Source organism: Choloepus didactylus, chromosome 4 (assembly GCF_015220235.1).
Source record: "Choloepus didactylus isolate mChoDid1 chromosome 4, mChoDid1.pri, whole genome shotgun sequence".
Taxonomy (NCBI): domain Eukaryota; kingdom Metazoa; phylum Chordata; class Mammalia; order Pilosa; family Megalonychidae; genus Choloepus; species Choloepus didactylus.
Window position 1 is genome coordinate 1958029 of NC_051310.1, and position 26391 is coordinate 1984419.

At 53.5% G+C, this 26391-nt stretch overlaps 1 protein-coding gene across 1 annotated transcript in view; it reads left to right on the top strand.

The window, feature by feature from the left end:
* The window catches only part of BRF1 (BRF1 RNA polymerase III transcription initiation factor subunit), a 69158-nt gene extending 43136 nt beyond the window's left edge, over positions 1 to 26022 (top strand). Inside the window, exons 6-17 of the mRNA XM_037831618.1 lie at positions 3737 to 3886; positions 4730 to 4823; positions 5611 to 5737; positions 7173 to 7212; positions 7303 to 7395; positions 21174 to 21440; positions 23234 to 23295; positions 23998 to 24079; positions 24155 to 24210; positions 25054 to 25391; positions 25621 to 25804; positions 25882 to 26022. Coding sequence (XP_037687546.1) covers positions 3737 to 3886; positions 4730 to 4823; positions 5611 to 5737; positions 7173 to 7212; positions 7303 to 7395; positions 21174 to 21440; positions 23234 to 23295; positions 23998 to 24079; positions 24155 to 24210; positions 25054 to 25391; positions 25621 to 25804; positions 25882 to 26022 — 1634 coding nt within the window. The remainder of the gene's footprint in view (positions 1 to 3736; positions 3887 to 4729; positions 4824 to 5610; positions 5738 to 7172; positions 7213 to 7302; positions 7396 to 21173; positions 21441 to 23233; positions 23296 to 23997; positions 24080 to 24154; positions 24211 to 25053; positions 25392 to 25620; positions 25805 to 25881) is intronic.
* Positions 26023 to 26391: the final 369 nt, after the last annotated feature.

Sequence of the window (26391 nt, forward strand, 5' to 3'; positions counted from 1 at the left end):
TCCCTCCACTGCGCCGGGCGTGGGAGAGGCGGCCGGGCCTGATTAAACCTGTCGCCACTTGCTTTCAGAGGGGCTTCCTGACCCAAGGTTACAAATAGCTTCTTGTATTTTTTCAGACTTGTGTTTTTCAAAACTTTCACATTCAGAAAAAGGTGGAAAGCATTATGGAGCTTACCGGTTCCTCAGCGGGAACCCTGGGTCACCTCCACCCTGGTCTAGAAACCAAACACAGCTTTTCGTTTCTTCCATGTTGTTGGCTTAGTCAAGTTTTTAGCTGACTCAAATTTAGTAAATGTTTTCCTAGGAAAAAATCCTTTTCAGACGAGATTGGCCACACCCGTTTCCCACCAGCAACTTCTATCAGAAAAGGCAAAGAACTACAAATCAGAAGAAAAAGGCTGGTGGCCCCAATTTAAAAAAGCGGGAAAAGGCACAGACAGACAGACACTCCAAATGGCCAGCAAGCAGATGAGGTGTCATCTGGGGCACTGAGCCCCTCCAGGCGGTGAGCTGCAGAGGACCTCAGTGTTGGCTGGGGAGCATCTGGGGTTCCCCTGCGTGGCTGGTGGGAGAGTGAACACAAGCAGTGCGGAAACTGGCCGTATCTCCTGAAGCCGAGCACCTGGGGGACCCAGGAATTGCACTCCTGGGCGAGTACGCGTCAGGAAGTGTGTGCTCACGGTACCTTTTCCTGACACCCCAAAGCAGGAGCCGTTTAAATGCTTGTCAGCAGGGGAATGGAAAGAGTGAATTAAAGGGGCACCCCCAAACCTGGGGGGTCCCCCAGACACAGAAGGGGCCGCGTGGTTCCGTGTGGGGTAGTGGGGGAAGAGGGGTGGGTTCCCCGGGTTGGGCGGGCTGGGGGGGGTGCGGGGGTGCGGGAGGTGTGCTCGCAGCGTAGGTCGTTGTGAAGGCGTCATCTGGGTGGGGTCCCGCGGTCACGCCTGACGTCCGCTTTGTGTTTTTCTCTGTTTGATTACACTTGATAAAGATTTGTATGTTTATTGACCTTTTCAGAATTCACCAGCCCTTAGTTTTAGTCTCATGAATTCTTTCCTTGGTAGTGGTAATTTTACTTCTTTTCTTTATTAGTCCCTTTTACCTATTTTAAATAATGTTTTTGTTGACTGCGTGTTTTTGTTAACTACTTAATTCATAGTTTTCATTTTTATTCTTTAACTATAGGAAACATTTAAGCCTATAAAGTTACCTAAGAGAATTTTCTTAAATTTGTTAATAGTCTATTATTTCAGGAATGGGAAGAGTATGTTTATCAGATTTTTGGGTTTTTTTTTTTTTTGGCTAATTTTTAGTTTTATTGTAACTGAGGTTAGAGAGCATGGCCTGCAAGATTTCTGTTCTTTGGAACATATTAAGCTTTTAAATTTTTTATAAATGTTTCACAGACTTTGGGAAGAAATGGTTTTTCTTTGTAGGTTACAGAAATTAGAATATATTTGCTCTATCACTTCTGCTAGCCCAACTTTTTCCTCTAATTACTCTGCCAAATTTGAGAGGACGAGGTTAAAAATCTCCTGGTGCTGTGGTTTTGAAATTTCTCCTTGTTTCTGACATATTTTTATCCTCTGATTCTGCTGTTACTACCCGCATATGGGTTTGTGTCTGCTTTACTTTCTTTACAGCTGTCCGCTTCCCCTGGTGGTCCGTCGGGCCCTGCGCTTTGCGTTCTCGCAAGAGGTGTGCGAGGCTGCCCTTTTCTGCGGTGGCTGGGCCTGCTTGCTCCTGCCCGGCCTTCGTTCTGCGTCTGCTTTGCATTATCTCAGTGTCTTGTGTAGGTCATGTGTTCTGTATTTCCCCTTTCTTGTTCAAGCTAAGTGGGAATTTAACTTAGTTGTGTGATTTACGTTTGTAGGTTGCGATGATCTCATATGGTTTTCTTTTGAAATCAGCTTTAATAAGTAACAGCTTATCAGTTATTAGTCTTAACTTTAATAACTAATGTTATTTGTCTTAAAATATTTACCACTATTATAAACGTGCAGTTTTCTGTTTTGAGAGTTGACCAGTGTTCACGTCTCAGCCACAATGGACTGAGGCCTTTCGACGAGCTTTTCCTTCCAGCTCTGATGGCGTAGAAGTTGTTGGAGGTTAAAGACAGTTAGATTATTTTAAAAATACACGTTTATTCCTCCCAAGAATGTCTCTTATAGCAACCTAATTGTCAAAACGAAACAGAACAGAAAGGTGGGAGCAGGCTGTAGTCCCAGAGGCCCTGCTGCTGTGCTCGCCCTGGGGGTGACAAGGCACAGCGGCCCATGTGGGGCGACCAGGAGGTGTTGCTGGGGTCCGCGTGGTCCCTGGGGACTCAGCTGCTGTGGTGGGGGGGTGGCAGGGTTGGCCCGGGGCACGTCAGGCCTCCCAGGGTTTCCAGGAACCAGCACTCAGCACGTGGGTCTGGCAGATTCAGGGCCCCGGGGGCGCTGGGAGGATTACGGGGTTGGCAGTGCCTCCCCGCCCAACTGCTTGCCGTCCTCCCTGACCCCCTCTGCCAGCCGCACCCCTGGCCAGGACGGCCCCTTCCTGGGCCTCAGCCAGCCCAGGTGACCCTGTCTAAGGAAAGTCGCGTCGCGGTCCTGTAGGAGCTCACAGGTTTCCTTCAGGGCCCTTAGGGCCATCCGACAGCCAGCTGGATGCGTCGCTTACGTGGATGTTCTGTCACCCCAGTAGGCTGTGAGCGCCACAAAGCCGCATCTTCCCAGCACCCAGCCCACAGCCAGGCGGGAAGCAGGCCCCCGATAACTGATGAGTCTGTGTGTGTGTGCCCAAGTGTGGGCATGTGTGTGTGCATGTGCACTAGTGTAGGTGTGTGCATGTGTGTGGTTGAACATCCGTGGCTGTGTGTATGGATACTTTGTTTTAAATGTTTTAGTTGAAGCGAGTAGGGGGGTGAAATTAACATCCAAACTGATTTTTCCTTAGTCAGAAATATACATTAATTTAAAAGCTAAGCACGCACATCTCAGTAGATGAAAGAGAAAAGACAGGAGCTGGCATCTTGTAAGAGGAGGGACAGCACATAAGTCTGTAAAAGTGAACCATGAAATGGGAAAATAACCAACAAGGCCTCATTTTGCGTGTGTGGGGGTAGGGGTGGGACTTGCCTACATTTTCCCCCCAAAACAGCAACACAGGATGCCGAGCACGGGCCGTCTGTGCTGTCCTGTGCGCCGGAGGGCAGGCGCACACGACCCGCTGGCCTCTTAGGGATGCTTGTCCCTGCGCCCTGGCCTCTTCAAGCTCTTTGACCAGTTCTTCCAGCTCTGGGGGCCCATCCCCAGGCATAGGCCAGGGGGCAGACACGTGAGGAGGGGTCTGCCAGCTGAGAGCTCCCTGGGCCTCGAGTGGGCAGCTGCGAGCTTTGGGGATTGGACAGGCAGTGGGGGTGGGGTAGGCTGTGAGGAAGGTGGGCTGTGGGGACAGGGCGGCCATGGGGACAGGGCGGCCATGGGGATAGGGCGGCCATGAGGACAGGGTGGGCCAAGAGAACGGGGTGGCCGATGGGATGGGGAGGCCATGGGGACTGGGTGGCTGATGGGGGGTGGGCCAAGGGGACGGGGCTGCTGTGGGCAGGTGGGCCGAGGGGACGGGGTAGGCTGAGGGGACAGGGTGGCTGTGGGCAGGTTGGCCGAGGGGATGGGGTGGCTGAGGGGATGGGGCAGCCGTGGGGACGGGGTGGGGAGGGGTGGGCGAGGCCACAGTGACAGGTGTCCCGCAGACCCCTGCCTGTACATCCCACGCTTCGCCCACCTGCTGGAGTTCGGGGAGAAGAACCACGAGGTGTCCATGACAGCCCTGCGGCTCCTGCAGAGGATGAAGCGGGACTGGATGCACACGGGCCGGCGCCCCTCCGGGCTCTGCGGGGCAGGTACGAGCAGCCAGGGCGCCCTCGAGCACGGCCTCCTTGGCAGGTGCCAGTGCTGCCTGGGCAGGGAGTGCTGGCCTTTCCTAGAGAATCCTCAGACTTGGCGGAGCTGAGGGGGCTGGGGGTGCCACATAACCAGTGTCCTTTGCTGACTTCTCTCTGCCCGGACACCCCATCCTCAGCCCTCTTCCTTGTGACGCGTGTCCTGCTGGGTCGCAGCCTTCCGCCCACTCCCCCGGGCCCTTCAGCAGGCAGAGCAGTGGGGCTGGGCTGTGTTCCACTTAGCCCTCTGCCCTGAGCTGCCCTCTGGCTTGCACCCCTGCTGCCCCACAGGCCCAGAGATGGTGGCAGAAGCCATAGCGGCTGGGGAGGGGTTTCCCTGCCCCGTGCTCACAGCCGCCAGTGCCTGGGGTGGCACCAGCCCCGCCTCTGCCCCAGCCCTCCCCTGACCCACAGGACACCTCGGGGCTCAGGGGAGACATGGCATCAGCTGTCATGGGTGTCCCGGACTCAGGCTGTGCTGGCAGCAGCCCCCCGACCCCTGTGGCCTTCCTGGGTGCAGCGGCACTGGCAGCGGGCTCTGGCTCTCCGCTGCGGGACTGACCTGGGCTGACCCACTGAACTAACCTTTCCTGGCGCCCCAGGGGCACCCCCGCCTCCTCCTTGGCCCCTTCCCCTGAGCCTGGGCCACCCTCTCGACACCTGGGCCCCTGCATCCCTGCGGCCGCACCTGGGCCCCCGGAGGGTGGGCTGCACCTCTGGCTAACTGCCCGGTAGGAGCAGAGGCTGCCTGTTTCCCAGCCCTGCCCTGCGGCTGAGCTCCCCGTGGCTCCCCTTGTCCTGCAGCGCTCCTGGTTGCAGCGAGGATGCATGACTTCCGGAGGACGGTCAGAGAGGTCATCAGTGTGGTCAAGGTGTGCGAGTCCACGCTGAGGAAGAGGTGGGTGGCTCCTGCTCGGCGCTGGGGGACCCAGTGCAGTGGCACATTGGAGGTTGGGCAAGGCCCGCTGCCCACGGGCAGACACTGCTAGGTGGACACCGCAGCCCTCCTGGGCTCCCCGCTCCTCAGCGGGGCCTGCGGGGCCTTGCCTCCTCCCACACCAGCGTGGAGGGTGTCTGTGAAGTCGCAGTGACCAGAGAGCAAAGGCCCTGAGAGCCGCTCGGTGGCCCGGAAGGGCTGGTCTGGTGGGCAGCGTCTGGGAGCCCCGAGGGTCCTCTTCTGTGGGAACTGCTGTCAGCCCAAGAGGCTGCCCCTCTTGTCAGGGGCAGGTGTTGACAGCACGGTTGTCCCCGATGATGGGCGAGCACGACAGCACTGTGGCTGGCAGCCCTGGCTTCTTTTCAACCGAGATCAAGTCTCATCGCAGGTTTCAAAGACAGAGGAAAAATCAGTTTTTCTCTCCTTGTCTTTTAAAATTCTTTTATTAATCCTTCTGACAATTCTGTGAAATGTGGAGAAGGACAAGTCGGTTAGAGCCACCCTTGAGTCCCAGCCATGGGGCCTGGGGTTGGGCGTGTGGGAGCAGGAGGCCCCGGGTGCTTCTCCCTCAGACCTGAGCTGGGCAGGGGTTGAGAAGCTGCCAGAAAGGGACGGTGCTGCGCTTCAGCTGCGTGTGGCGCTCGGTCCCAGCAGCCAGGACCATTCAAAGGCCCATCGGGGAAATGCAGGGAGTTTTGGAAATGTCTGTTTCCGAGGGTCTCGGGCTCCACTTGCTTGCTCGTCTTAGGCTTACTGAGTTTGAAGACACCCCCACCAGTCAGCTGACCATTGACGAATTCATGAAGATCGACCTGGAGGAGGAGTGCGACCCCCCTTCCTACACGGCTGGGCAGAGGCAGCTGCGGATGAAGCAGGTGAGGCGGCCCCGGGCCTGCCGCCCGCCCTCCCAGCACGCCACAGCTTCGACGTCCTGCAAGCCCACGGCTGAGCTCGGCCTCGTGCCCGCATGGACGGCCGGGGAGCTGGTGCTCACGGCCAGCCTGGCCGAGGGCCGACAGGGCAGGTGGGCTGCCCTCCCCACCCCACGTAGCAGGGGCCCTTTGAGGAAGCAGCTGTTCCCGGGGTCAGCAGTGGTGCTGGGGGCTGAGCTGCTCAGGGGCGTTGGCTTCGTGGGGTCAGTGGAGGAGACTGGGTGGGTGGGCAGCTGCAGAGAACCTTCCTTTCCAGGGGGTGGCCTGGGCTGGCCAGGCTGGGCACCTCACACCCAGTGTGTGGGGGTGCCCCTGGTTGGGGAGGGCAGCTTTGAGCAGGGAGCTCCGGGACCTGGGCACCAGGTGTCTCGAGAGCCTTGGCTGTCGCTCTGCCAACGGGTACTCCTGTCCCTGCCTGGGGGCTGGGGCCTGTCCGACCTGCTTTGTCAAGAGGGGCCAGGGGCCAGAAGGCCTCTGGAGGGTGCCTTGAGCCCCCACTGCAGCCCCAACACCACTCAGCCCAGAAGCCGTTGGGTGGCAGCGCTCTGGCGACAAGCAGCTGCCAACACTGGGCAGTGCTAGGGGTGGCCGGGAAAGATGGGCTCTGGGCATCCTGGAGCTGGCCCCACGGCCCCACTACACCCTGGACCAAGCGTCTGGTCCTGCTGTCACTTGAGGCCAGCTCGCAAAACTCATTGCGAATGTGGCATGTAATTTGGAAGGTACCAGAAAGTTGAAAGAAGAACAGTTCTCCCGTCTCAGCAGCCAGAGGCAGCCACTGTTAGCCTCGGGTGAATTTCTTACCGTTATTTTTTTTTACATGCATGTTTCACATTGATGGTTCTGATAGCCAGGTTCTGGCAGGAGATGGTGCCACCCTCCTCAGGGACAGCCCGAGTCTGTGAAGAGGGGGCAGCAGGGAGGGCCGCCTTCGGGGGCGGGCAGGGGGCCTCCTCTCCTGCCACGTTGCTCCAGGGAGAGCGGTGCACTGAGTGCTGGGCCCGGAGAGGCGGGAGGTGGCCGGGATGGACCTTGGGGAGTGGCGTGCACCCGGCGGCCCAGAGCCCGTCCCTTTGGCCTTCAGCGTGGAGACACCCTGTGCCTGACGCTGCCTGGGGCATCTGCTGGGGCTGCCCGTGGGGTGCTGGCCTGCCTGGGACCGCTGCCCCTGTCTGCAAGGCCAGCACACACTTCCCTCCTGGGCGGGGGCAAGGCTGGGCCTCACGCCTTGGCTCCGGAAGCAGTGCTGCTTCTCAGATCCCACTGGCACTGATGGAGCAGGTGCAAACAGGGCACCTCTGGGCAGGTGGAGCCAGTGATGGGGCGAGCAGGAGGCACCCCCAAGGCCCCTACACGTTCTCATCCCCTTGTCTTTCAGCTCGAGCAAGTCCTTTCGAAGAAGCTGGAGGAGGTGGAAGGTACCAGCTGATCTCACCATGCAGATAATTCACTTTCGTTGGGAAACTGGATTTTGTGCTTACTTTCTTGCTTTCAATGAAATATGTCAGGTGAAATATCCAGTTACCAAGATGCGATTGAGATTGAGCTGGAGAACAGCCGGCCCAAGGCCAAGGGGGCGCTCGCCAGCCTGGCGAAGGACGGTGAGTGGTCTCTCACTCTGCCTGGGCCCCGGACCTTTGCCCCCCATCGCACTCCCTTACCTGACCACGTGGTCCCACATCGCAGGCTCCCACTGTGGCCTGCCCCTCACACCACCTGGCTGTCCCCGGCCTCTCACACTAGCACCTTGCTGGTCCTTGTCCCACGCCACTCCGCCTGCTTGGTTACCCAGACCCGCCGGCCTTTCTGGACCACCTGCAGCCTCTCCCTCACTGCACAGCCGAGCCTGAACCCTCCCGACGGTGCTCCCGGCCCAGCTGTGCCCCCTGGCGTTTGCCCTCCACTGCCCAGTCTGGGCATTCAAAAGCTGCCGTGAGCATTCTCCTAGAGGTCCTTTTGTGCACATTTTGTTTTTTTTTCTGGATGCCAAGACAGTCAAGGACTTCTCCTGGGGTATTCTCTCTTCTGAGCCCCTTTGGGGTCTAGGTGGAGCTCTTCTGGGGTCAGCATGTGGCCCACATCCACTCTTTTTTCCTGCCTCAGGCCCCCACAGTGAATCTCAAAGGCCGCCCCGTGCCGTGGGTCTGTTCCTGCGTTCCCGGTCTCTCCCGGGGCTCCCATGAGCCTGGGCCCATGCTGGTGCCGCTGCGCCATCGAACCCTGAGGTCTGGAGGGCGGAGCCTCCTCCTGGTCTTCTCCCAGGGTTTTAGCAGCTGTCCTCGTTTATTTTTTTGTATAAACTGTAGAATCATCTTGTCCACTTCCTGTCTAAGAGTAAGGCCTCCTCCCAGCTGCTGAGCCCTGGGCTGGCTCCCTCCGCTGAGCTGGGTGTTTCGGGTCCCTGTGCTGTCACATCACCTGTTGGCTTCCTCCCGTCGCGTCTCCTCCCGCTGCTTGTCTGTGTTGGTAAAATATCTGCACTTCTGCAACTCTGAGCTTTTCTATGTTATGAACTCTATCGTTCTGTGTAATTTTCTATTTAGCATGTTGGATTTTCCAAGTAATTAATCACCTATAAATAGTGATGCTTGTATCTGTTCTTTACCAACTCTTATTCCTCTAAATCCCCTCTTGTTGGCCCCTGCCTGGCCCCGGCCCCATGCTGGCTTCAGGGCGCTGTAGGGGCCACTTGGGCCGGCAAGTGCCCACATCCCTCCCCTGGGCGTCCTCCTCCCTGTGGGGAGGGCTTTCACGCTTTGCCTATGGGGAATCCGTTGGGTTTGCTGTCAGCAGCAGACGTGGGGCCCCATCTTGGTGACGTCGGTCATGAGTCCCCTTCCGTTGGGGCGGATAGTCTGTCGTGCCCTCACCTTCCGGTGGCATCTGTCCCGTGTGGGCTTCAGCACTTTTTTTTTCCATTCATAATTGAGATTTTATTGGTTCTGAGAATCAGCACACAGACATTATGAACGATCTGTACACAATTAATGTATGTGCTCAAAATCTAAAAAGCCACATAGTTGTAATTCTTTTCTAAAATTATTCCAGTGACTTTCCAGCTTAAATTTGGGAGACAAGTTTTCCCAAAGAGGATGTCAAGTACCAATATCTTCAACTGTTGATAAGTTGTTACATTGTAACTCCCAGTAATTCACAGTTTAACATCATACTTGCTACACACTCCTGTTTCCGATCTTTCACAGCATAGAAGAAAGTTACTAGGAAAACTGCATGACCGCAACCACGGATGTTGCCGAGTGCACACGGTTCTGACCGGGAGAGCCAAGATCAGGGAGCGGTTTTAACAAACCATCCTACTGAAAAACGGGAATAGAAGTAATTTTAAATGTTCAACATACGTTAAATGCAAGACGTGACTCCAGGTCACCATGTAGTGTGCCTCGTGTACAGGGTGTAAAAACTGCCGCCCCACCCTACGGAACGCTGAAGTTGACAACCAGGAAGTCAAAGCCTCCGTAATTCAATATCCCAGTATTTTCTGGTTGTACCAAAAAATAAACAACCAGCAAATGATTTCTCCTCTTAAAAAAAAAGTATTTACACTTTAAAAATGGGATGAGGTGGGATTCCAGTCTCCTTGTTAGAAGTGTTTCTCTAGCGCTGCTAAAAACTTGCGTTTATGAAATAGTTGATGAAACCTTCCTCTGGCTGCACGAGGAGGAGGGACGGGGAGTGCTCAGACCCGGGCTCGGCGTTCCCCCTCTGCTGCCCCAGAGGCCGGGCGCACCTCCTTCCTGGTCTCTCCGTCTCCGCAGGTCCGTCTTCCCGAGTTTCCTGGTCAGCCGCGTCAGCTCGCTTTCCCTTCGCTCCTCTTTTCCCTTTTGGCTGCACCTTTTGTCTGAGGACTTACCCTCTGCCGCTGTGTTTTTGGTTTTGTTTCCGCTTCCGCAGGAGCAGGCCTAGCTGATGGCCATGCCGGCTTCCTCTCGGGCGCCTCCTTCCCGGCGCCTCCGGCTGGGCCCTTCCTCTTGGGCACCGCGGTGGCGGAGCGGGCACCTGCCGGGTGGTGCGGACCATGGCGGGTACTGGGAGAACCAGATCGTTTTAGCACTTTTTGCATGGAGTCGAGCATAGTTGTATCTGATGATGGTTGTGGTTCTGCTTTTCTGTTTTTATCATTTCTTGTTTTGCATGTCTGTTAACGGTATTTTTTCTAGCTGGGTTATTGATATTCTCATTATACCAGTTTTTGCATTTACTTTTTTATTCTGCTGCTGTCCTGTTTGCTAAGTCAGTCATTTCTGCTCTTGTTTTTATCCCTCCTCCTGCTTTCTTTCAGTTTATTTCCTTGTATTCTGACTTTTGGTTTATTTATTCTGATGTTTTTGTGGCTGTGTGTATTTGAGGCAACGAGCTTTCCTCTAAGCACTGTGCTGGGTTCTGTGGCCTGTGCTCGCTGTGTCGTAGGGTCCTCTCCACCTCAGGCTGGGTTTTCTCTTTGACCACAAGAGCTGGGTGGGGGGTGGGGGGGGGTGGGGTGCTTGTTTAAAACTGTAGACGAGAGGAGGATGGTGGGAAGATGGCGGAGTAGGACGCTCCAGGAAGCAGTAGCTGTGCCTGGCAGGAACTATCTGAACCAGCTGTTTAGAAACTCAGACCAGTGGAATACCGCACGGCACCCTGAGCAAAGCTGGAGGAAGAGGCTGGTAAACTGCAGTCAATACCGAGAGTTGTCCCCGCTGTGCAGGGCTCCTGTCCCGATCCCCTAATCACGAGATAGGCAGCAGCCCAGGCTCCTGGTGCAGCCAGTGCCATGGGGCCACGGGACCCCTGCCATCCAGAGTCTGACCTCTGACCACTGCTGTTCCCCTGCTGCTTCAGGAGCCCCGGGGCCACCGCTAAGGACAGCCCTTGCTCCAGACCCCCTTCCCGGTTTGCTAAAGCCACCGTTATGCAAAATACCAGGAGTGCACTGGCTTTCATAAAGGGGATTTATTAGGTTGCTTATTTACAGTTCTAAGGCTGTAGAATTGTCTAAACTAAGGCATCAACGAGAGGACACCTTCACTGAAGAACCGCCAAGGGCATCCGGAGTACCTCTGTCAGCTGGGAAGGCACGTGGCCGGCGTCTGCTGGTCCTTTGCTCCCAGTTTCTGGTTTCCAAATGGCTTTCTCCAAAATGTCTCTGGGTCTCTCTTAACTTCTCTGAGGCAAAGTCTGGGCTTCATCTCTTAGCTCAGTGTCTCCAAACGTCCTTCTGTCTGTATCTCCCAGTGTCTCCAAGTGTCAGCAAGCATCTGGGTCTGCTCCTGCTCCTCTAAGAGGACTCCAGTGATCTAATTAGGATGGGGCCTGTGCCAGTTTGAATGTATTATGTCCCCCAGAAAAAGCCATATTCTTTGATGCAATCTTATGGGGCAGACATAATAGTGGGGATTAAGTTGGAACGTTTGGGTTAGGTTTTTTGCATGGAGATGCGCCCCACTACGCAACTGTAGATGATAACTGATGGGATATTCCCATGGAGGCATGGCCCCACCCATTCAGGGTGGGCCTTGATCAGTGGAGCCATGTAAATGAGCTGACTCAAAGAGAAGGAACTCAGTGCAGCTGTGAGTGATGTTTTGCAGAGGAGCAAGCTTGCTAGAGAGGAACGTCATGGAGAAAGCCATTTTGAAACCAGAACTTTGGAGCAGACACCAGCCACGTGCCTTCCCAGCTAACAGAGGTTTTCCTGACACCATTGGCCATCCTCCAGTGAAGGTACCCAATTGCTGATGTGTTACCTTGGACACTTTATGGCCTTAAGACTGTGACTGTGTAGCCAAATAAACCCCTTTTTATAAAAGCCAATCCATCTCTGATGTTTTGCCTTCCGCAGCATTAGCAGACTAGAACAGGGCCACACCCTCATGGAAATATCCAATCAGAATGTTTCACATACATTTGGGTGAGCCACATCTCCATGGAAACAACCTAATCCAAATATCTCACAAGATTAGATTAAAACATGGCTTCTGTGGGGGGCATAATATATCCAAACTGGCACATTCCCTCGGGCAAAAGCAGCAGAGAGGTCTCAAAGAGTCAGCACCCAAGCGTTTCCTTTTCTTTTCCATTCCTTGTTTGGAGCAAAAATAGTTTGGAAAAGTCAGAAATTGATGATTCCAGTCCTTGACAACAACAACAAAAACCTACCAACCTCGGGAGGCAAGAGAACCAGATTTCCAGAGTTGTAACATCACACTCAGAAGTTCCAGCTCTCAACCTTTCAGTCAAGATTCTCTAGGGAAATAGCCAACAGGTTGTGCATATAGATAATGTAAGTATTATGAGATTATTTTAATAGGAATTGGCTTATGTGACTGCGGGGAGGGGTAGGTCCACATTCCATAGTGCAGGCCGCCAGCGGGGAGCTCCGATGAAGGTTTTCGATGAATTCCCTGGGAGAAGCTGGCTGGCTGAAGGAGAGATGGAAAGTCTCCCTTCTTACTGCTGAAGTCATCACTTCTCCCTCTAAGGCCTCCAGCTGATTGAATGAGACGTCTCTCACTGTTGAAGGCCATCTCCTCCGTTGATGATTGTAGATGTCAACAGCCATGGATGCAGTCAACTTCCTGATGATTTAAGTCCATGAAATGTCCTCACAGTCATAAGCAGGCCAGTGCTTGCTTGACCAGACAGCTGGACACCATCAGCTGGCTAAGTGGACACATGGACTTAACCATCACCTCGACAAAAAATTCCAAAACCACACAAACACAAGAAAATAAATTTAAACAAGGGGGTGAAATCCTTCTAAAATGCTTCCAAAAGCTAGAAGAGGAGAGAGGACTTCTTGTCATTCTGTGAGCCAGCATTACCCTGATGTCAGGTGGGTTTCTGTGCCTCAGTGATAGGCACTGTGAAAGGGACAGTAAGACAACAATTCTACTTACAATAGCATCTAAAGGAATAAAATGCCTAGGAGTAAATTTAACCAAGGAGGTGAGAGCTTTGTACACTGAAAACTCCAAATCTTTCCTGGATGAAATTAAAGGAGACCTAAATAAATAGGCGTCCCATGTGCATGGAACTGGAAGACTTACTATTGTTATGATGTCACTACTCCTAGGGCCATCTCAAATTCAGCACAGTCGCTATCAACATTCCAGCAGCCTGCTCTCCAGAAATGGAAAGGCTGCTCCTCAAGTTCATATGGAATTGCAAGGGGCCCCAGATAGCCAAAACAGTCTTGAAGATGAACAAAGTTGGAGACTCACACTCCTGATTTTAAAACTTAACTGCAAGCTATTGCAGATAGAACAGTGTGGTCCTGGCAGAAGGACGGACACACCAACCGATGGAGTGGAACTGAGTCCAGAGGTAAATCCACACGTCTGGGCCAGCTGATTTTCGACACGAGTGCCAAGTCCATGCAGTGGGGAAAGAATGGTCTCTTCAGCAAAGTAGCTGGGACCTCTGGAAGTCCACATGCAAAAGAAGGAATGTGGACACCTACCTCTCACCATATCCGGAAATCAGTTCAACATGGATCAAAGACCTAAGAGCTAATCCTATGGAACTCGTACAAGAAGATATAGGATAATATCTTCAGGACTTTATAGTAGGCAGTGGATTTTTAGATTTTATACCAAATGCACGAGCAACAAAAGTAAAAATAGATCAAGTGGACTTTGTCTAAATTAACAATTTCTGTGCATCAAAGGACATTATCAAGGAAGTGAACTGATAACCTACAGAATGGGAGAAAATATTGGGAACCATATAAATGATAAGGGTTTAATATCCAGAATATAGAAAGAACTACAACTGAATAACACGATGACAGATAAACCAGTAGAAAAGTAGTACATGAACTTGAATGGACATTTCTCCAAAGAAAATACTCAAATGGCCAATAAGTACATGAAAACAAGCTCAACATCATTAGCTATTAGAGAAAAGCAAATTGGCACTGTGAGATACCACCTCACACCTACTAGGATGGCTGCTATTAAAAGATCTGACAACTGTTGGAGAGGATGTGGAGCAGTAGGAACAATTGTACATTATTGGTGAGGATGTAAAATGGTGCAGCCACTATGGAAAACGGTTTCATGGTTCCTCAAAAAGTTAGACATAGAATTACCATATGACCCGGCAAATCTTTTGCTAGGTATATGCCCAAAGGAATTGAAAACCAGTATACAAATAGATACTTGTATGCCAGTGTTCATAGCAGCATTGTTTACAATAGCTAAAAGGTGGAAGTAACCCCAGTGTCCATCAGAAGATGAATGGATGAACAAAATGTGTCTGTCCCTACAAGGGACATAAAAAGGAATGAAGTCCTGATAAATGTGATGACATGGATGAATCTTGAAGACATCATGTTGAGTGAAATAAGACAGACTTGAAAGGACAGATGCTGTATGATTCCTCTTGTAAGAAATCCTTGGAATCAGCAGGTTCACAGAGTCTAGAAGCAGAGTGGTGGTTCCCAGGGATGTGGGATCACTGCTGAATGAGTTTGAGTTTGGATTTGGGATGATGAACATAGGCTGGAAACATTGATGGTATTGTCAATGTACTTAATGTCAAAGAGTCGTCTGCTTAAAATGGCTGAAGTGATTTTTTTTAATGCAGTTTTTTTTTTTTTTTTAATTTTTATTGGGATTGTTCAGATACCATACAATTATCCAAAGATCCAAAGTGTACAATCAGTTGCCCCTGGTACTCTCTTACAGCTGTGCATCCATCACCACACTTAATTTTTTTTTTAATTAAATTCAGTTTTATTGAAATACATTCACACACCATGCAGTCATCCATGATATACAATCCACTGTCCACAGTATGATAACATAGTTATGCGTTCATCACCACAGTCTATCTCTGAACATTTTCCTTACATCAGAAAGACCCAGAACAAGAATAAAAAATAAAAGTGAAAAAAGAACACCCAAATCATCCCCCCATCCCACCCCATTTGTCCTTTAGTTTTTATCCCCATTCCTCCATTCATCCATACACTAGATAAAGGGGGTGTGATCCACAAGGTCTTCACAATCACACTGTCACCCCTTGTAATCTACGTTATTATATAATTGTCTTCAGGAGTCCAGACTGCTGGGTTGGAGTTTGGTAGTTTCTAGCTATTCCAATACATTAAGGCCTAAGAGGTGTTATCTATATAGTGCGTAAGAATGTCCACCAGAGTGACCTCTCGACTCCATTTGGAATCTCTCAGCCACTGAAACTATTTCATCTCATTTTGCATCCCCCTTTTGGTCAAGAAGATACTCTCAGTCCCACGATGCTGGGTCCACATTCATCCCCGGGAGTCATACTCTGCGTTGCCAGGGAGATTTACATCCCTGGGAGTTGGGTCCCACGTAGGGGGGAGGGCAGCGAGTTCACCTGTCAAGATGGCTCAGTTACAGAGAGAGAGGGGGCCACATGTGAGCAACAAAGAGGTACTCAGGGGGAGACTCTTAAGCACCATTACATACAACTTTAGACTCTCCTTTGTGGTAATGAGCTTCATAAGGGCAAGTCCCATGCTCAAGGGCTCAGCACATCAAACCGCCAGTCCCAATGTTTGTGACAACATCAACACCAGTCCAGGTGAGGATGTCCAACACATCTGCACCTTCCCCCAGATCCTCGGGGCTGGGGAGGGGGAGGCTGTAAATATATTTTTTATTATCTGTCCAAATTACTCTAGGATGTGTCACTATTTCACTCCAGCCTATATTAACCTACCGTATCTCACTTCCTATTCAAAGTTCCATGCAGTTGTGGTGTTTGAACAAATCGACTGTAGAGTTGTACTGTTTAGAAAATTTAGATCCTGTACCAAATAGATATCTATTCCCTTGATCTCATGAAAGTACCACACTTAATTTTTGTTCAATTTTTAGAAACTTTTCATTACTCCAGGCCAGAAATAAAGTGAAAGATGGGGGAAAAAAAAAAAAGGAAAAGAAAAGGAAACTCGAATCCTCCCTTATCCTAACCAACCCCCCTCAATTACTGACTCATAGTGTTGGTATAGTACATTTGTTACTGTTTATGAAAGAATGTTGAAATACTACAAACTGTAGTATATAGTTTGCAATAGGTATATATTTCTTCCCTTTATGTCCTTCTATTGTTAACTTCTAGTTGTATTGTCATACATTTGTTCTGGTTCATGGAAGAGTTTTCTAATATTTGTACAGTTAATCATGGACATTGCCCATCCTAAGTAAACAATTGATGGTTCTCTGTATGATCATATATTTATGTGTTTACCACTTTCACCACTATCTATATAAGAGCATCTACATTTCTTCCACAAGGCAGGAGGGAGCGTCAAAGAAGGTAGAGAGGGAAAAGAAAGGAAAAAAATGACAGCTAGGAAGTAGCAAAAGGAAAAGTAATAAAGTAGGGTAGAGAGTCAGACAACACCACCAATGTCAAGTGTCTAACATGTCTCCCCTATCCCCCCCTCTTATCTGCATTCACCTTGGTATATCACCTTTGTTACATTAAAGGAAGCATAATACAATGATTCTGTTAGTTACAGTCTCTAGTTTATGCTGATTGCATCCCTCCCCAGTGCCTCCCCATTTTTAACACCTTGCAAAGTTGACATTTGCTTGTTCTCCCTCGTAAAAGAACATATTTGTATATTTTATCACAATTGCTGAACACTAGATTTCACCAAGTTACAGTCCCAGTCTTTATCTTTCCTCCCTTCTTGTGGTGTCTCACATGCTCCCCACCTTCCTCTCTCAACCGTATTCATAGTTATCTTTGTCCAGTGTACTTACATTGTTGTGCTACCATCTCCCAAAATTGTGTTCCAAACCACGCACTCCTGTCTTCTATCACTCTGTAGTGCTCCCTTTAGTATTTCCTGTAGGGCAGGTGTCTTGTTCACAAAGTCTCTCATTGTCTGTTTGTCAGAAAATATTTTGAGCTCTCCCTCATATTTGAAGGACAGCTTTGCTGGATATAGGATTCTTGGTTGGAGGTTTTTCTCTTTCAGTGTCTTAAATATATCACACCACTTCCTTCTTGCCTTCATGGTTTCTGCTGAGAGATCCTCACATAGTCTTATTAAGCTTCCTTTGTATGTGATGGATCGCTTTTCTCTTGCTGCTTTCAGGATTCTCTTTTTGTCTTTGACATTTGATAATCTGATTATTAAGTGTCTTGGCGTAGGCCTATTCAGATCTCTTTTGTTTGGAGTACACTGCGTTTCTTGGATCTGTAATTTTATGTCTTTCATAAGAGATGGGAAATTTTCATTGATTATTTCCTCTATTATTGCTTCTGCCCCTTTTCCCTTCTCTTCTCCTTCTGGGACACCAATGATACTTAGATTCTTGTACTTTGTTTCATCTTTAAGTTCCCAGAGATGTTGCTCATATTTTTTATTGTTTTCTCCATCTGCTCCTTTGCGTGTAGGCTTTCAGGTGTTTTGTTCTCCAATTCTTGAGTGTTTTCTTCTGCCTCTTGAGAGCTGCTGTTGTATGTTTCCATTGTGTCTTTCATCTCTTGTGTTGTGCCTTTCATTTCCTTAGATTCTACTAGTTGTTTTCTTGAACTTTCAATTTCTGCCGTATGTATGCCCAGTGTTTTTTTTTACAACCTCTATCTCTTTTGTGAAATATTCTCTAAAGTTTTTGAATTGATTTAGCATTAGTTGTTGAAATTCCTGTATCTCAGTTGAAGTGTATGTTTGTTCCTTTGACTGGGCCATAGCTTTGTTTTTCTTAGTGTAGGTTGTAGTTTTCTGTTGTCTAGGCATCTGACCTCCTAGGCCACCCCAATCAGTTTTTCCCAGATGAGAACAGGTTCAGGTCACAGAAGGAGGAAATATTCAGTATCTGGTTCCCCTGATGGTTTTTCTTAGAGGATTAATACACCTGTGCTTTTCTGTTTGGCAGGTGCAGTCTGTCACCGCCTGTGTAAGGGGGTGTGGCCTGTGGCTCTCCTCCCCCAGGCTTTGGGGTCTGGTTCCGGAAAGGCGGGCTGTAAAGCTGGGCCCTCCCTTTCCTTTGGGAAGCTATGCCCCCTCCAAAGAGGTCACTGCCTATCAGGAAGTTCTTTGTTTCTTTGACTCTGCTGATCAAAGTATTTTGATTTTAAAATAGCTGAGTCTGTCTTTACTGTAAAGCGCTGCAGGCTGAAAGTGGCTGCAGTTTTCTCCACAGAAAGCAAAAGGGACAGAAAAGCTCCCAGGTTCACCCGTCAGCCTCTGGGCTTCTCGTCCTGAGACAGATATGTCCCCCGACTCTCCCAAGGTCAGTTGTCCCCAGAAGCCTCTGTCTGCTCATTGAGGAGTCACTGTCTGTACTTAGCAGTTAACATTAAAATCCCAGATGGAGCTGGGCTGCGGTACACTAGCTTGTTTGGAGAGTGCTGCTCTCTAGCACCGCGCAGCTTTTGTGAGGGAGGGGCTCTCGGCTCCCGGCTCTCAGCGCGGGTCCGCAGTTTTACTTACAGATTTTATGCTGCGATCTCAGGCATTCCTCCCAATTCAGGTTGGTGGATGATGAGTGGGCAGTCACGTTTGTCTCCCCGCAGTTATTCCTGGTTATTTACTAGTTTTTTGGTCATTTATGAATTGTTCCCGGGGGGACTAACAGTTTTCCACTTCTCTCTATGCCGCCATGTTTTCTCTCTGATGCAGTTTTATTGATATAGTCGCACAGCATGGAAACCATCTGATGTCTGCAATCACAGGATTATCACATGGTTGTGCCTGCAGCCCCATGATCAAATTTAGAACATTTTCATTACTCCAGGAAAGAAATAAAAATAAAAAAAGAGAACCCTAATCCTCCCATACTTCTCATCCCCCACAGTGTTGGTGTGGTACATTTGTTACTGTTGATGGAAGTGTTAAGGTTTTACTCTTAACTGCAGACCGTGGTTTGCAGCAGGCACGTTTTTCCCCACGTACCCTCCAGTGTTGCCTCCTTGTAACTGCGGGCCACTGGCGGAACTGTGGTTTCCCTCCGGGTGCAGAAGATGGACACAGGCTGCTGTGAGCGGAGGCCCCGGGGTGGGAGCAGGGCAGGTCCTGGGGGGCTTCCGGCGGCCAGCTTGGCGTGCTTGAGGGCTGGCCGTGGGCGCCTGTCAGTACAGGTATAAAAAAGGCAATTTAAACTGTAGAGGAACACGTTCTCAGGCGTGCTTTTTTAAAAGTGTGTCTTTCAGTGATTTTTTAACTGCTTTACTGAGGTACAACTGACACGTGATAGACTGCATGTATTTAAAATGCACAATTTGGTAAGTTTGGACGTATGCACACACTTCTGGAACCATCCCCACAATCAGATAATGCACTTATCTGTCCCTGCAAAAGCGTCCTCCTGTCGTTTGCAGACCTTCCTGCTCCTCCCCATCCCCAGGCAGCCACAGGTCTGCTTTCCTTCACCAGGCACTTGTACTGTCTAGACATTTTTAGACATGGAATCATGTCGTGTGTACTCGTTTTATTTTTATTTTTCTTTACTTAGAGAAGTCGTGGGTTTACAGAACAGTCCTGCGTGAAACTGTTCCTGTCCACCGCCCTGATTGCCGGCCCCCGCCCTGGGTAGACGCCTGCTCAGGGTCATGGTTGTCCTGCTCCCTCCAGGCCGCGGTTTAACTCGGGGCTTAGTGTTTGTGTTATGCAGCTCCATGGGTTTAGTCTTAAAATTTTTATTCTCTTACCTTACCATGTATACGACCTAACGTTTCCCCTTTATGTATATTTCAGTGCTGTTAATTACTGATTACATATATATATTAGTGATGTGCTGCCGTGACCACTGTCCATTAGCAGAACGTTTCCATCACCAAAATAGGAATCTTGTACATTTTGAACCTTAACTCCCCTTTCCCTGTCCCCACCATGTCCCCTGGTCAACTATATTGTGGTTTCTGACTATGAGTTTGCTTATTCTAATTGTTTCGATTCAGTGAGAGCAGACGATGTTTTCCTTTGGTATGTGGTTATTTCACTCGGCATGACGCCTTCCAGGTTTGTCTGTCGTCATGTGGACTAGAACTTCATTCCTTTTTATTCCCTCAGATGCGTCGACCACATTCTGTTTCTCCATTCTTCTACCAGTGGACACTTGGGTTGCTCCCATCTTTTGGCAATTGTGAATAATGTGGCTGTGAACATCGGTGTGCCAGTGTGTGTTCGAGTCCCTGCTTTTAGCCCTTTTGGGTATAATCCTGTGGAGGAATTGCCAGGTCACATGGGAAGTCTGTCCTTGGCTTTCCGAGGAGCCACCAGACCTTCCCCACAGGGGCTGCTCCGTGTTGCACTCCTGCGGCTGTGGGCGAGGGTTGCTGCTTCACATCCTCTCCAGCACTTGTCACTTTCATTGTTTTAATCGCAGCCCTAACTGTACTCACTTTTCTTTGATCTCTCTCTTTCTCACTCTGTAATTATTTCAGAATCCACCCTTGTTCTTGCGTGACTCTGTGGTTTGTTCCTCTTTGTTGTGGAGCAGTGGTGCATAGCTGTTGCCAGGCCGTCTCGCCTGAGGGAGGACCCCTGAGCGTCTGCCTCCCCACCTGGGGCTGCCACGGCCACACGTGCTGTGAACCTCTGCGTCTCATCCTCTCTCAGGCACACCCTTGGGGTCGGTGCGTGTGCAGCCCTGAGAAACCTCCGACCATTCTCCAAAGCAGCTGCGCCCAGCCCCCAGCAGCACCAGGGCCGCCAGCTCCTCCATGTCCCCTCGTAGTGCGGCCTGGCCACCGGCTCTGGGTCGGCCGGTCCCTGTGCCTCGTCGCGGCTCCATCTGCGTTCCCGCAGTGTCTGAAGCTGTTGGGCATCTTCGCGTGCTTGTCGGCGGCCACACGTCCGGTGGTGAAATGCCCGCTGTGGTCTTCTGTTTTTTACTGGGCTGTGTGTTTTGTTGTTATGGAAGTTGAGAGTTCTTTATATATTCTAGATAAAGTCCTTTATCAGGTATGTATTTGCAAATGTTTCCTCCCAGGCTGGGTTGTCTTTTCATTCTCTTCACAGCATCTTTCAAAGACCAGAGGTTCTTAATTTGATGAATATTCTCTTGTCGCTGTTTCCTTCCATTGCTTGTGCTTCTTGCATCACATCTTAGAAGCCTGCCTGACCTGAGGCCACGAACCCTCTCTCCTGTGTTTTCTTTTCACACATGCAGAGTTCTGACTCACATCTGGACCTGGCGAGGTGCAGGTGTGGGTTGAGGTTCCTGCTTTTGCCCGTGGGCGTCTGGTTGCTCTGGCCCATTTGCTGAATGATGTTCCTTGCTGCAGGCTGCCAGGCCCGGCTCTCAGTGCCTCTTATTTTCTCAGCTATTTAACTATGTGGTGCATGCTGGGGAGGGGCTCCTGCCGGGCGGGCTGTGCCTCTACATGGCCCTTGGCTCGCCTGACGGGGGCTGCGCGAACTGTGTCCTAGGGTCAGCCGAGGATGGCACGTCCAGCCTGCTGGGTGAGGACGACACCGAAGATGAGGAGCTGGAGGCCGCCGCCAGCCATCTCAACAAGAACTTCTACCGGGAGCTCCTTGGAGGCCCAGCAGGCAGCTCGGGGGCGGCAGGAGGCACCGAGGGGGGCAGCAGACCCCCCGCCCTGGAGTCCCTGCTTGGGCCCCTACCCACAGCCGCCAGCCTGGGCATCTCAGATCCCATCCGCGAGTGCATCTCCTCCCAGAGCCAGGAGCCCAGTGAGTGCCCAGGGCCAGGCAGGGGCGGGTAGGAGGGGCTGCTTTGGGTAGGGGTCAATGGGGGTGCTCTGGGGTGGGGCAGAGGTTGGGGCACACAAGCTGGCCTCTCTCCTCAGTAGGCGGGTCCACAAGGTCCTCAGCTGCCCCCCGGCTTGTCCTCTGGGATGGCCACACTTCAAGGGCAGTGGGTGGGTTTTCCCGGGGGACAGGAGCAGCCTCTTGGGAAGAGGGTGTGTCCCCTGGTGCTGGGTGTCAGTGGGCGGAGCAGGCCTCCTGCGAGTGGTAGAGAAGTTGTGGCCGCTTTGCGAGAGGGCTATGGGAGCAGGATGCACCAGTCATCTTCCCTTCTCTGTCCATCCATGGCGGAGCGTGTCCCTGGGGCTGGATGGCCTCCGTGTCCAGCAGAGTGTGTCCCTGGGGCTGGACGGCCTCCGTGTCCAGCGGAGCGTGTCCCTGGGGCTGGACCGACGCTGCTTCTCGGGCGTTGGCCCCAACAGTGGCGCCCCTCGCCTGGGTGTCGCTGACCCTGGTGCCATCACCTGGCCCACTGGCCAGCACCCCGTCCCTGTGAGATCTTTCACCCGAGACTGGTCTTGAGGGTGACTTGCGTCTCCTGAAGTAACAGCGGGTGCTCAGCATGGGTCCTTGGGGGGCCTGGGGGTCTGCTGAGTTTCTGCACCACCCCGGCCCCCCCAGGCCCCGGGCCTCCCCACTTCTGTGCCCAGAGCTGTGCTGCCCGTGCCCACCTCCAGGACCCGACCCTCTGTCAGAGCGGAGGTTGTCTGTGAGGCCGCGGCCTGAGCCACTGCAGTGGGGCCTGGAGGAGATGTCTGGTGAGACTGTGAGGGGCTGGCAGGGTCACCTGCCGCCCCGAGGAAAGGCCTCTGCTTGCTGGGGGGACCTGGGTGCCTGCTGCCCCCAAGGAACCTACCATCTCCTTCCGGCCAAGCCAGGGGTCGGTCAAGTGCCCAGCCCAAGGCCATGCAGCTCCAGGCAGAGCCGGGCCTGGAGCCCCATCTGTCTGTCTCCCGCGGTGCCTGGTCCAGAACAGGGCGGACAGCACCTGTTTCCCAGCTGCACCCGAGGCTGGTGCTGCAGCGGCTCCAGGGGGAAAGCAGGCTCGAGTCTGCACTTCAGGGCGTGCAGCTATCTGGGGCCCGACCAGAGTCCTGCTTCCTGTCCAGCCGCCAGGGTGTGGCCCCGGGAGTGAGGGGCTGACAACCTCCTCTGGGGGGAGTGGGAGAGTGGGCAGGTCCCGGGGGTGCTGGGCAGAGACCCTGGGGTAGCTGGGGAGGGGTCTGTGACCCAGTGTGACCCGGGAGATGAGCAGGGGAAGCCCATGGGGCGGGAAAGGGTATGGCCTGACCTGGGGCCGAGAGCAGCCGCCATGTCCTCCCTCCGCCCTCCTGACGTGGATAACCAGCTCGTTTCCTACGGGGAAGGGCACCCCTGCGCCCCAGGGCAGCCCCACGTGCTCAGTTGCCCCCACGGTCCTCCCTCGCTGGTGATCCCTCCAGCCTCTTCGTAGCTGTGGCTCCACATCCTGCGTTCTTCTCCGAGCACTCGGTGTGGACAGCTGCCCACCGGAAGACTTGAAGAGGATTTGCCAGCTGCGCAGCATTTAGAGAGAGACGGTGGATGCCTGGGGGAAGTTTCCGTGACCTGCTGAGTCCAGGCGGAAACGGGTCTTCTAGAAGCCAGTTGGTCGGGCCCCAGGGCTCCGAGAAGGCCCAGGGATGGTGGCACTTAGCAGACGCTCCCCGAGTGACCCTGACAGTCGTGCTTCCCTCTAGAGGACGCCTCAGAAGATGGTGAGCTGGATCTCAGCGGCATTGACGACCTTGAAATCGACAAGGTAAGTGGTTTTTGTGTTCCTCCCCTGCTCAGCCCGTGGAGGGCAGGGTCTGTGTCTGCTGGGTAACCTGGGCCTGCGCCCCAGAACCCCAGGGCCTGTCCCTTGCCTTTGGCCTTGAGGCTGCTGGTGGTTCCTGGCTTGGAGTCGCTGACACTTCCAGCCTGATGCTGTGCTTGTCCCACCCCTGCCCCCCAAGGGGCATCGCTACGACTCCCTTGCCCCAGTTTTGGCTCCAGAGCAGCCTCATGCCCCCCCCCACCTCACCCCCTTGAATGCCCGGGACAGCCCTGGGCTATGCACCCCCGGGAGGGCCTCTGCCACCCGGGGGCTCTGGGCGTGGGGCAGCAGTTGCCAGTCCTGCCCGAGTGCTTGGATCAGACGGCCCCCCAGCCCCAGGGTTGCCCCCCAGCCGGAAGCACTGAATCCCAGGGTGTCCAGGTGATGGAGACCAGCACTCCGTGGCCCTGTCCTCAATCAGGCCAGGAGCCCCTTTCAGTTAAAGGGGAGAGCCCCTGCCCTGTGTCAGCCACCCTCTTGTTCCCATGTTGGCCTCTGAGGGTCCTTCCCAGAGAGGCCCCGACATTGTGGTGCTGCTAACGGGTACGAGTCGCAAGCCTGGGGAAGGATGGGGGGGAGCACAGTCCCTCCGTCAGACGTGTGGGGCGTGGAGGGTGCAGCCGACACCCTGTGCTCTGTCCCCAGTACATCCTCAGCGAGTCGGAAGCCCGCGTGAAGGCCGAGCTGTGGATGCGGGAGAACGCCGAGTACCTGCGGGAGCAGCGGGGTGAGTGCCAGCCTGCGCCCCCCCCGTGCCCAGGCATGGGCCCCACTGACGCCAGCCGCTCTGTTCACCTTTCAGAAAAAGAGGCGCGCATAGCCAGGGAGAAGGAGCTGGGCATCTACAAGGAGCACAAGGTAGGGGCACCGCAGCTCCCGAATGCCCTGCTCTGCGCGTGGCGGGCGGTAGGAGCCAGTGCGGGCCCACCCGGCACCTGGCACCCCAAGGCCGCACTTCCCTGCGGGGCCCTCTCAACCCGGGAGGGCCTGGAGCTGGGCCCGGGTAGACGACAGGGTGAGAGGATCCATCCGCCGAGCCCACCTCAGTCTGGGCCCATCGTGAGCGAAAACGGCCTCATGTGCTCCCTTCTTTCACAGCCAGGAGGGGTGTGGGGGAGGCGGGAGGGTGGGTGCGGAGCCTGCCCACTCCGGGAGCACCCCATAGCTCAGGGTCAGGGGCCTCCGGGGCTCCTGCCCTGATCACACTGCACTGGGAAGCAGGTGGGTGGCGGTGTGGGGGGCCCTGAGCTGGGGCTTGCTGCGAGAGGCGTCTGAGCGGAGCTCCTGCAGGTGCTCTCAGCCGTGAACTGGGTTCCTGGGGCAGGCCTGGGGTCCCAGGAGGGTGGGCTTCCCCACTGGGAGGGAGTGTGTGCCTCCAATCTGGGGTCCTCTCCTAACTGTGTGGCTTCCCATAGGGGACCCTTGTCTGTCCACCTTACCCTTGGGACATGGCCAGGGTCTGCACGGTGGTCCAGGGCAGGTGGGCTGTCTCCGCCACCGCCGCCAGCCACCCTCAGCCTCTGGATCTGCTCCCCAGGTGGCCATGACCTGGCCCCACCTGCAGGCCTCTGCCACCCGGGAACCTGCCCCTCTCACCACGCAGGGACCCTCCCCTGGAGCCCCCCCCAATGCCACACAGCCCCTCGTGGGCTGCAGGCTCCATCACCCCACAGGAGTCCTTGTTTTTATTTACCCTTTCAGCCAAAGAAATCTTGCAAGAAACGGGAACCAATTCAGGCCAGCACGGCTGGGGAGGCCATCGAGAAGATGTTGGAGCAAAAGAAGATCTCCAACAAGATCAACTACAATGTGCTGCGGGACCTGAACAGCACGGGGGCGGCCGGCCCGCAGAGGGAGGATGCCCAGCCAGAGCAGGGGGCCAGCGCCAGGAGGCCAGCGCGCAGGAGAACGCCGGCCAGCAGGGCCCCAGCCGACTCCGTGGACGGCGCGGGCAAGAGGTGCTGTGGCCTCGGGTCTGGGGAGCCGCCGGGGCTGGCTGCAGGTCGTCGCAGGGCGGGAGTCGGCACCTGCCGGAAGGGGTGGGTGGGGATGGGCCCGACCGGCCTCTGCCTTCGAGCCTGGCCGGGAGCCTGCTGTGGGGGCCCAGGGCCCTCAAAGGGTCATGCTCTGGGGGGCCATGGGCTCTGTTCTGACTTCTGGAAGGGGCCAGCCCTGGGCCTGGCTCCCTGTCCCACCCCGGGGCCCCCCACCCCTGCCCAGCTCCATGGCGCTCCGAGTCCCCGGGGCTTGTCTCTGAGGCTCTCTTAGGCAGGGCAGTGCGCCCCTCGTCCCAGGGCGAGTTAGCAGTACAGCGGGCACTCGGCACAGCCCCACATCGACACCCACTCCCGTGCCCGCACGGTCCGCCCGGCAGCTGGCCAGGCAGGGCCTTCTCCCTGGCCGCAGGCACACGCCAGGGCGGCTCAGCACAGAGAGCACCGCCGGCCCGAAGGTGCCAGGGATGTGCGGGGTCACGTGTGAGCGTTAACTCGCACCCCTGTGCTGCTGATGGTGTCGGGGCGTCTCCAGGTTTCCAGGTCTGGCCGGGCTGTGCCCATGCTCAGTGGTCCATGGGGCGAGGCCGGCTCTGAGGAGCGCTGCTGGGGGCCCTGTGTGCCCACTTCCCGTTTTCACGGCTGCACCAGCTTTTGGCCGACATCAGAGAAGTGAGAGAGGTTTCTGTTTGTGCTTCCTTTCTCACAGTGGAGTGAGCATCTTTTCGTGGGTCCTGTAATACTCTCGTAGCACTTTGAGACTTGGTGGTTTGAGTCCTTGCCCGTTTTTGTTAGGCAGTTGGCCTTTTGTTAATGATTTGAAGGAACTGTTTGTACATGGAGGAAACATGGCTTCCTTACGTGAGGGATTTTCCCAATTTGTCATTTGCCTTTTGAAGTTGTTTGTGTTTTTTATCTGTTTTTCCGTCTGCTTGTTTGTTTCACAGTGTGGTGCCCAGGGCCCTGGGTGTTGGGAAAGGGTCTCTGCAAATGGCCTGGGGCTCAGCCAAGGAGAGCCCGTGGGAAGAAGCAGAGCCCCGGGGGA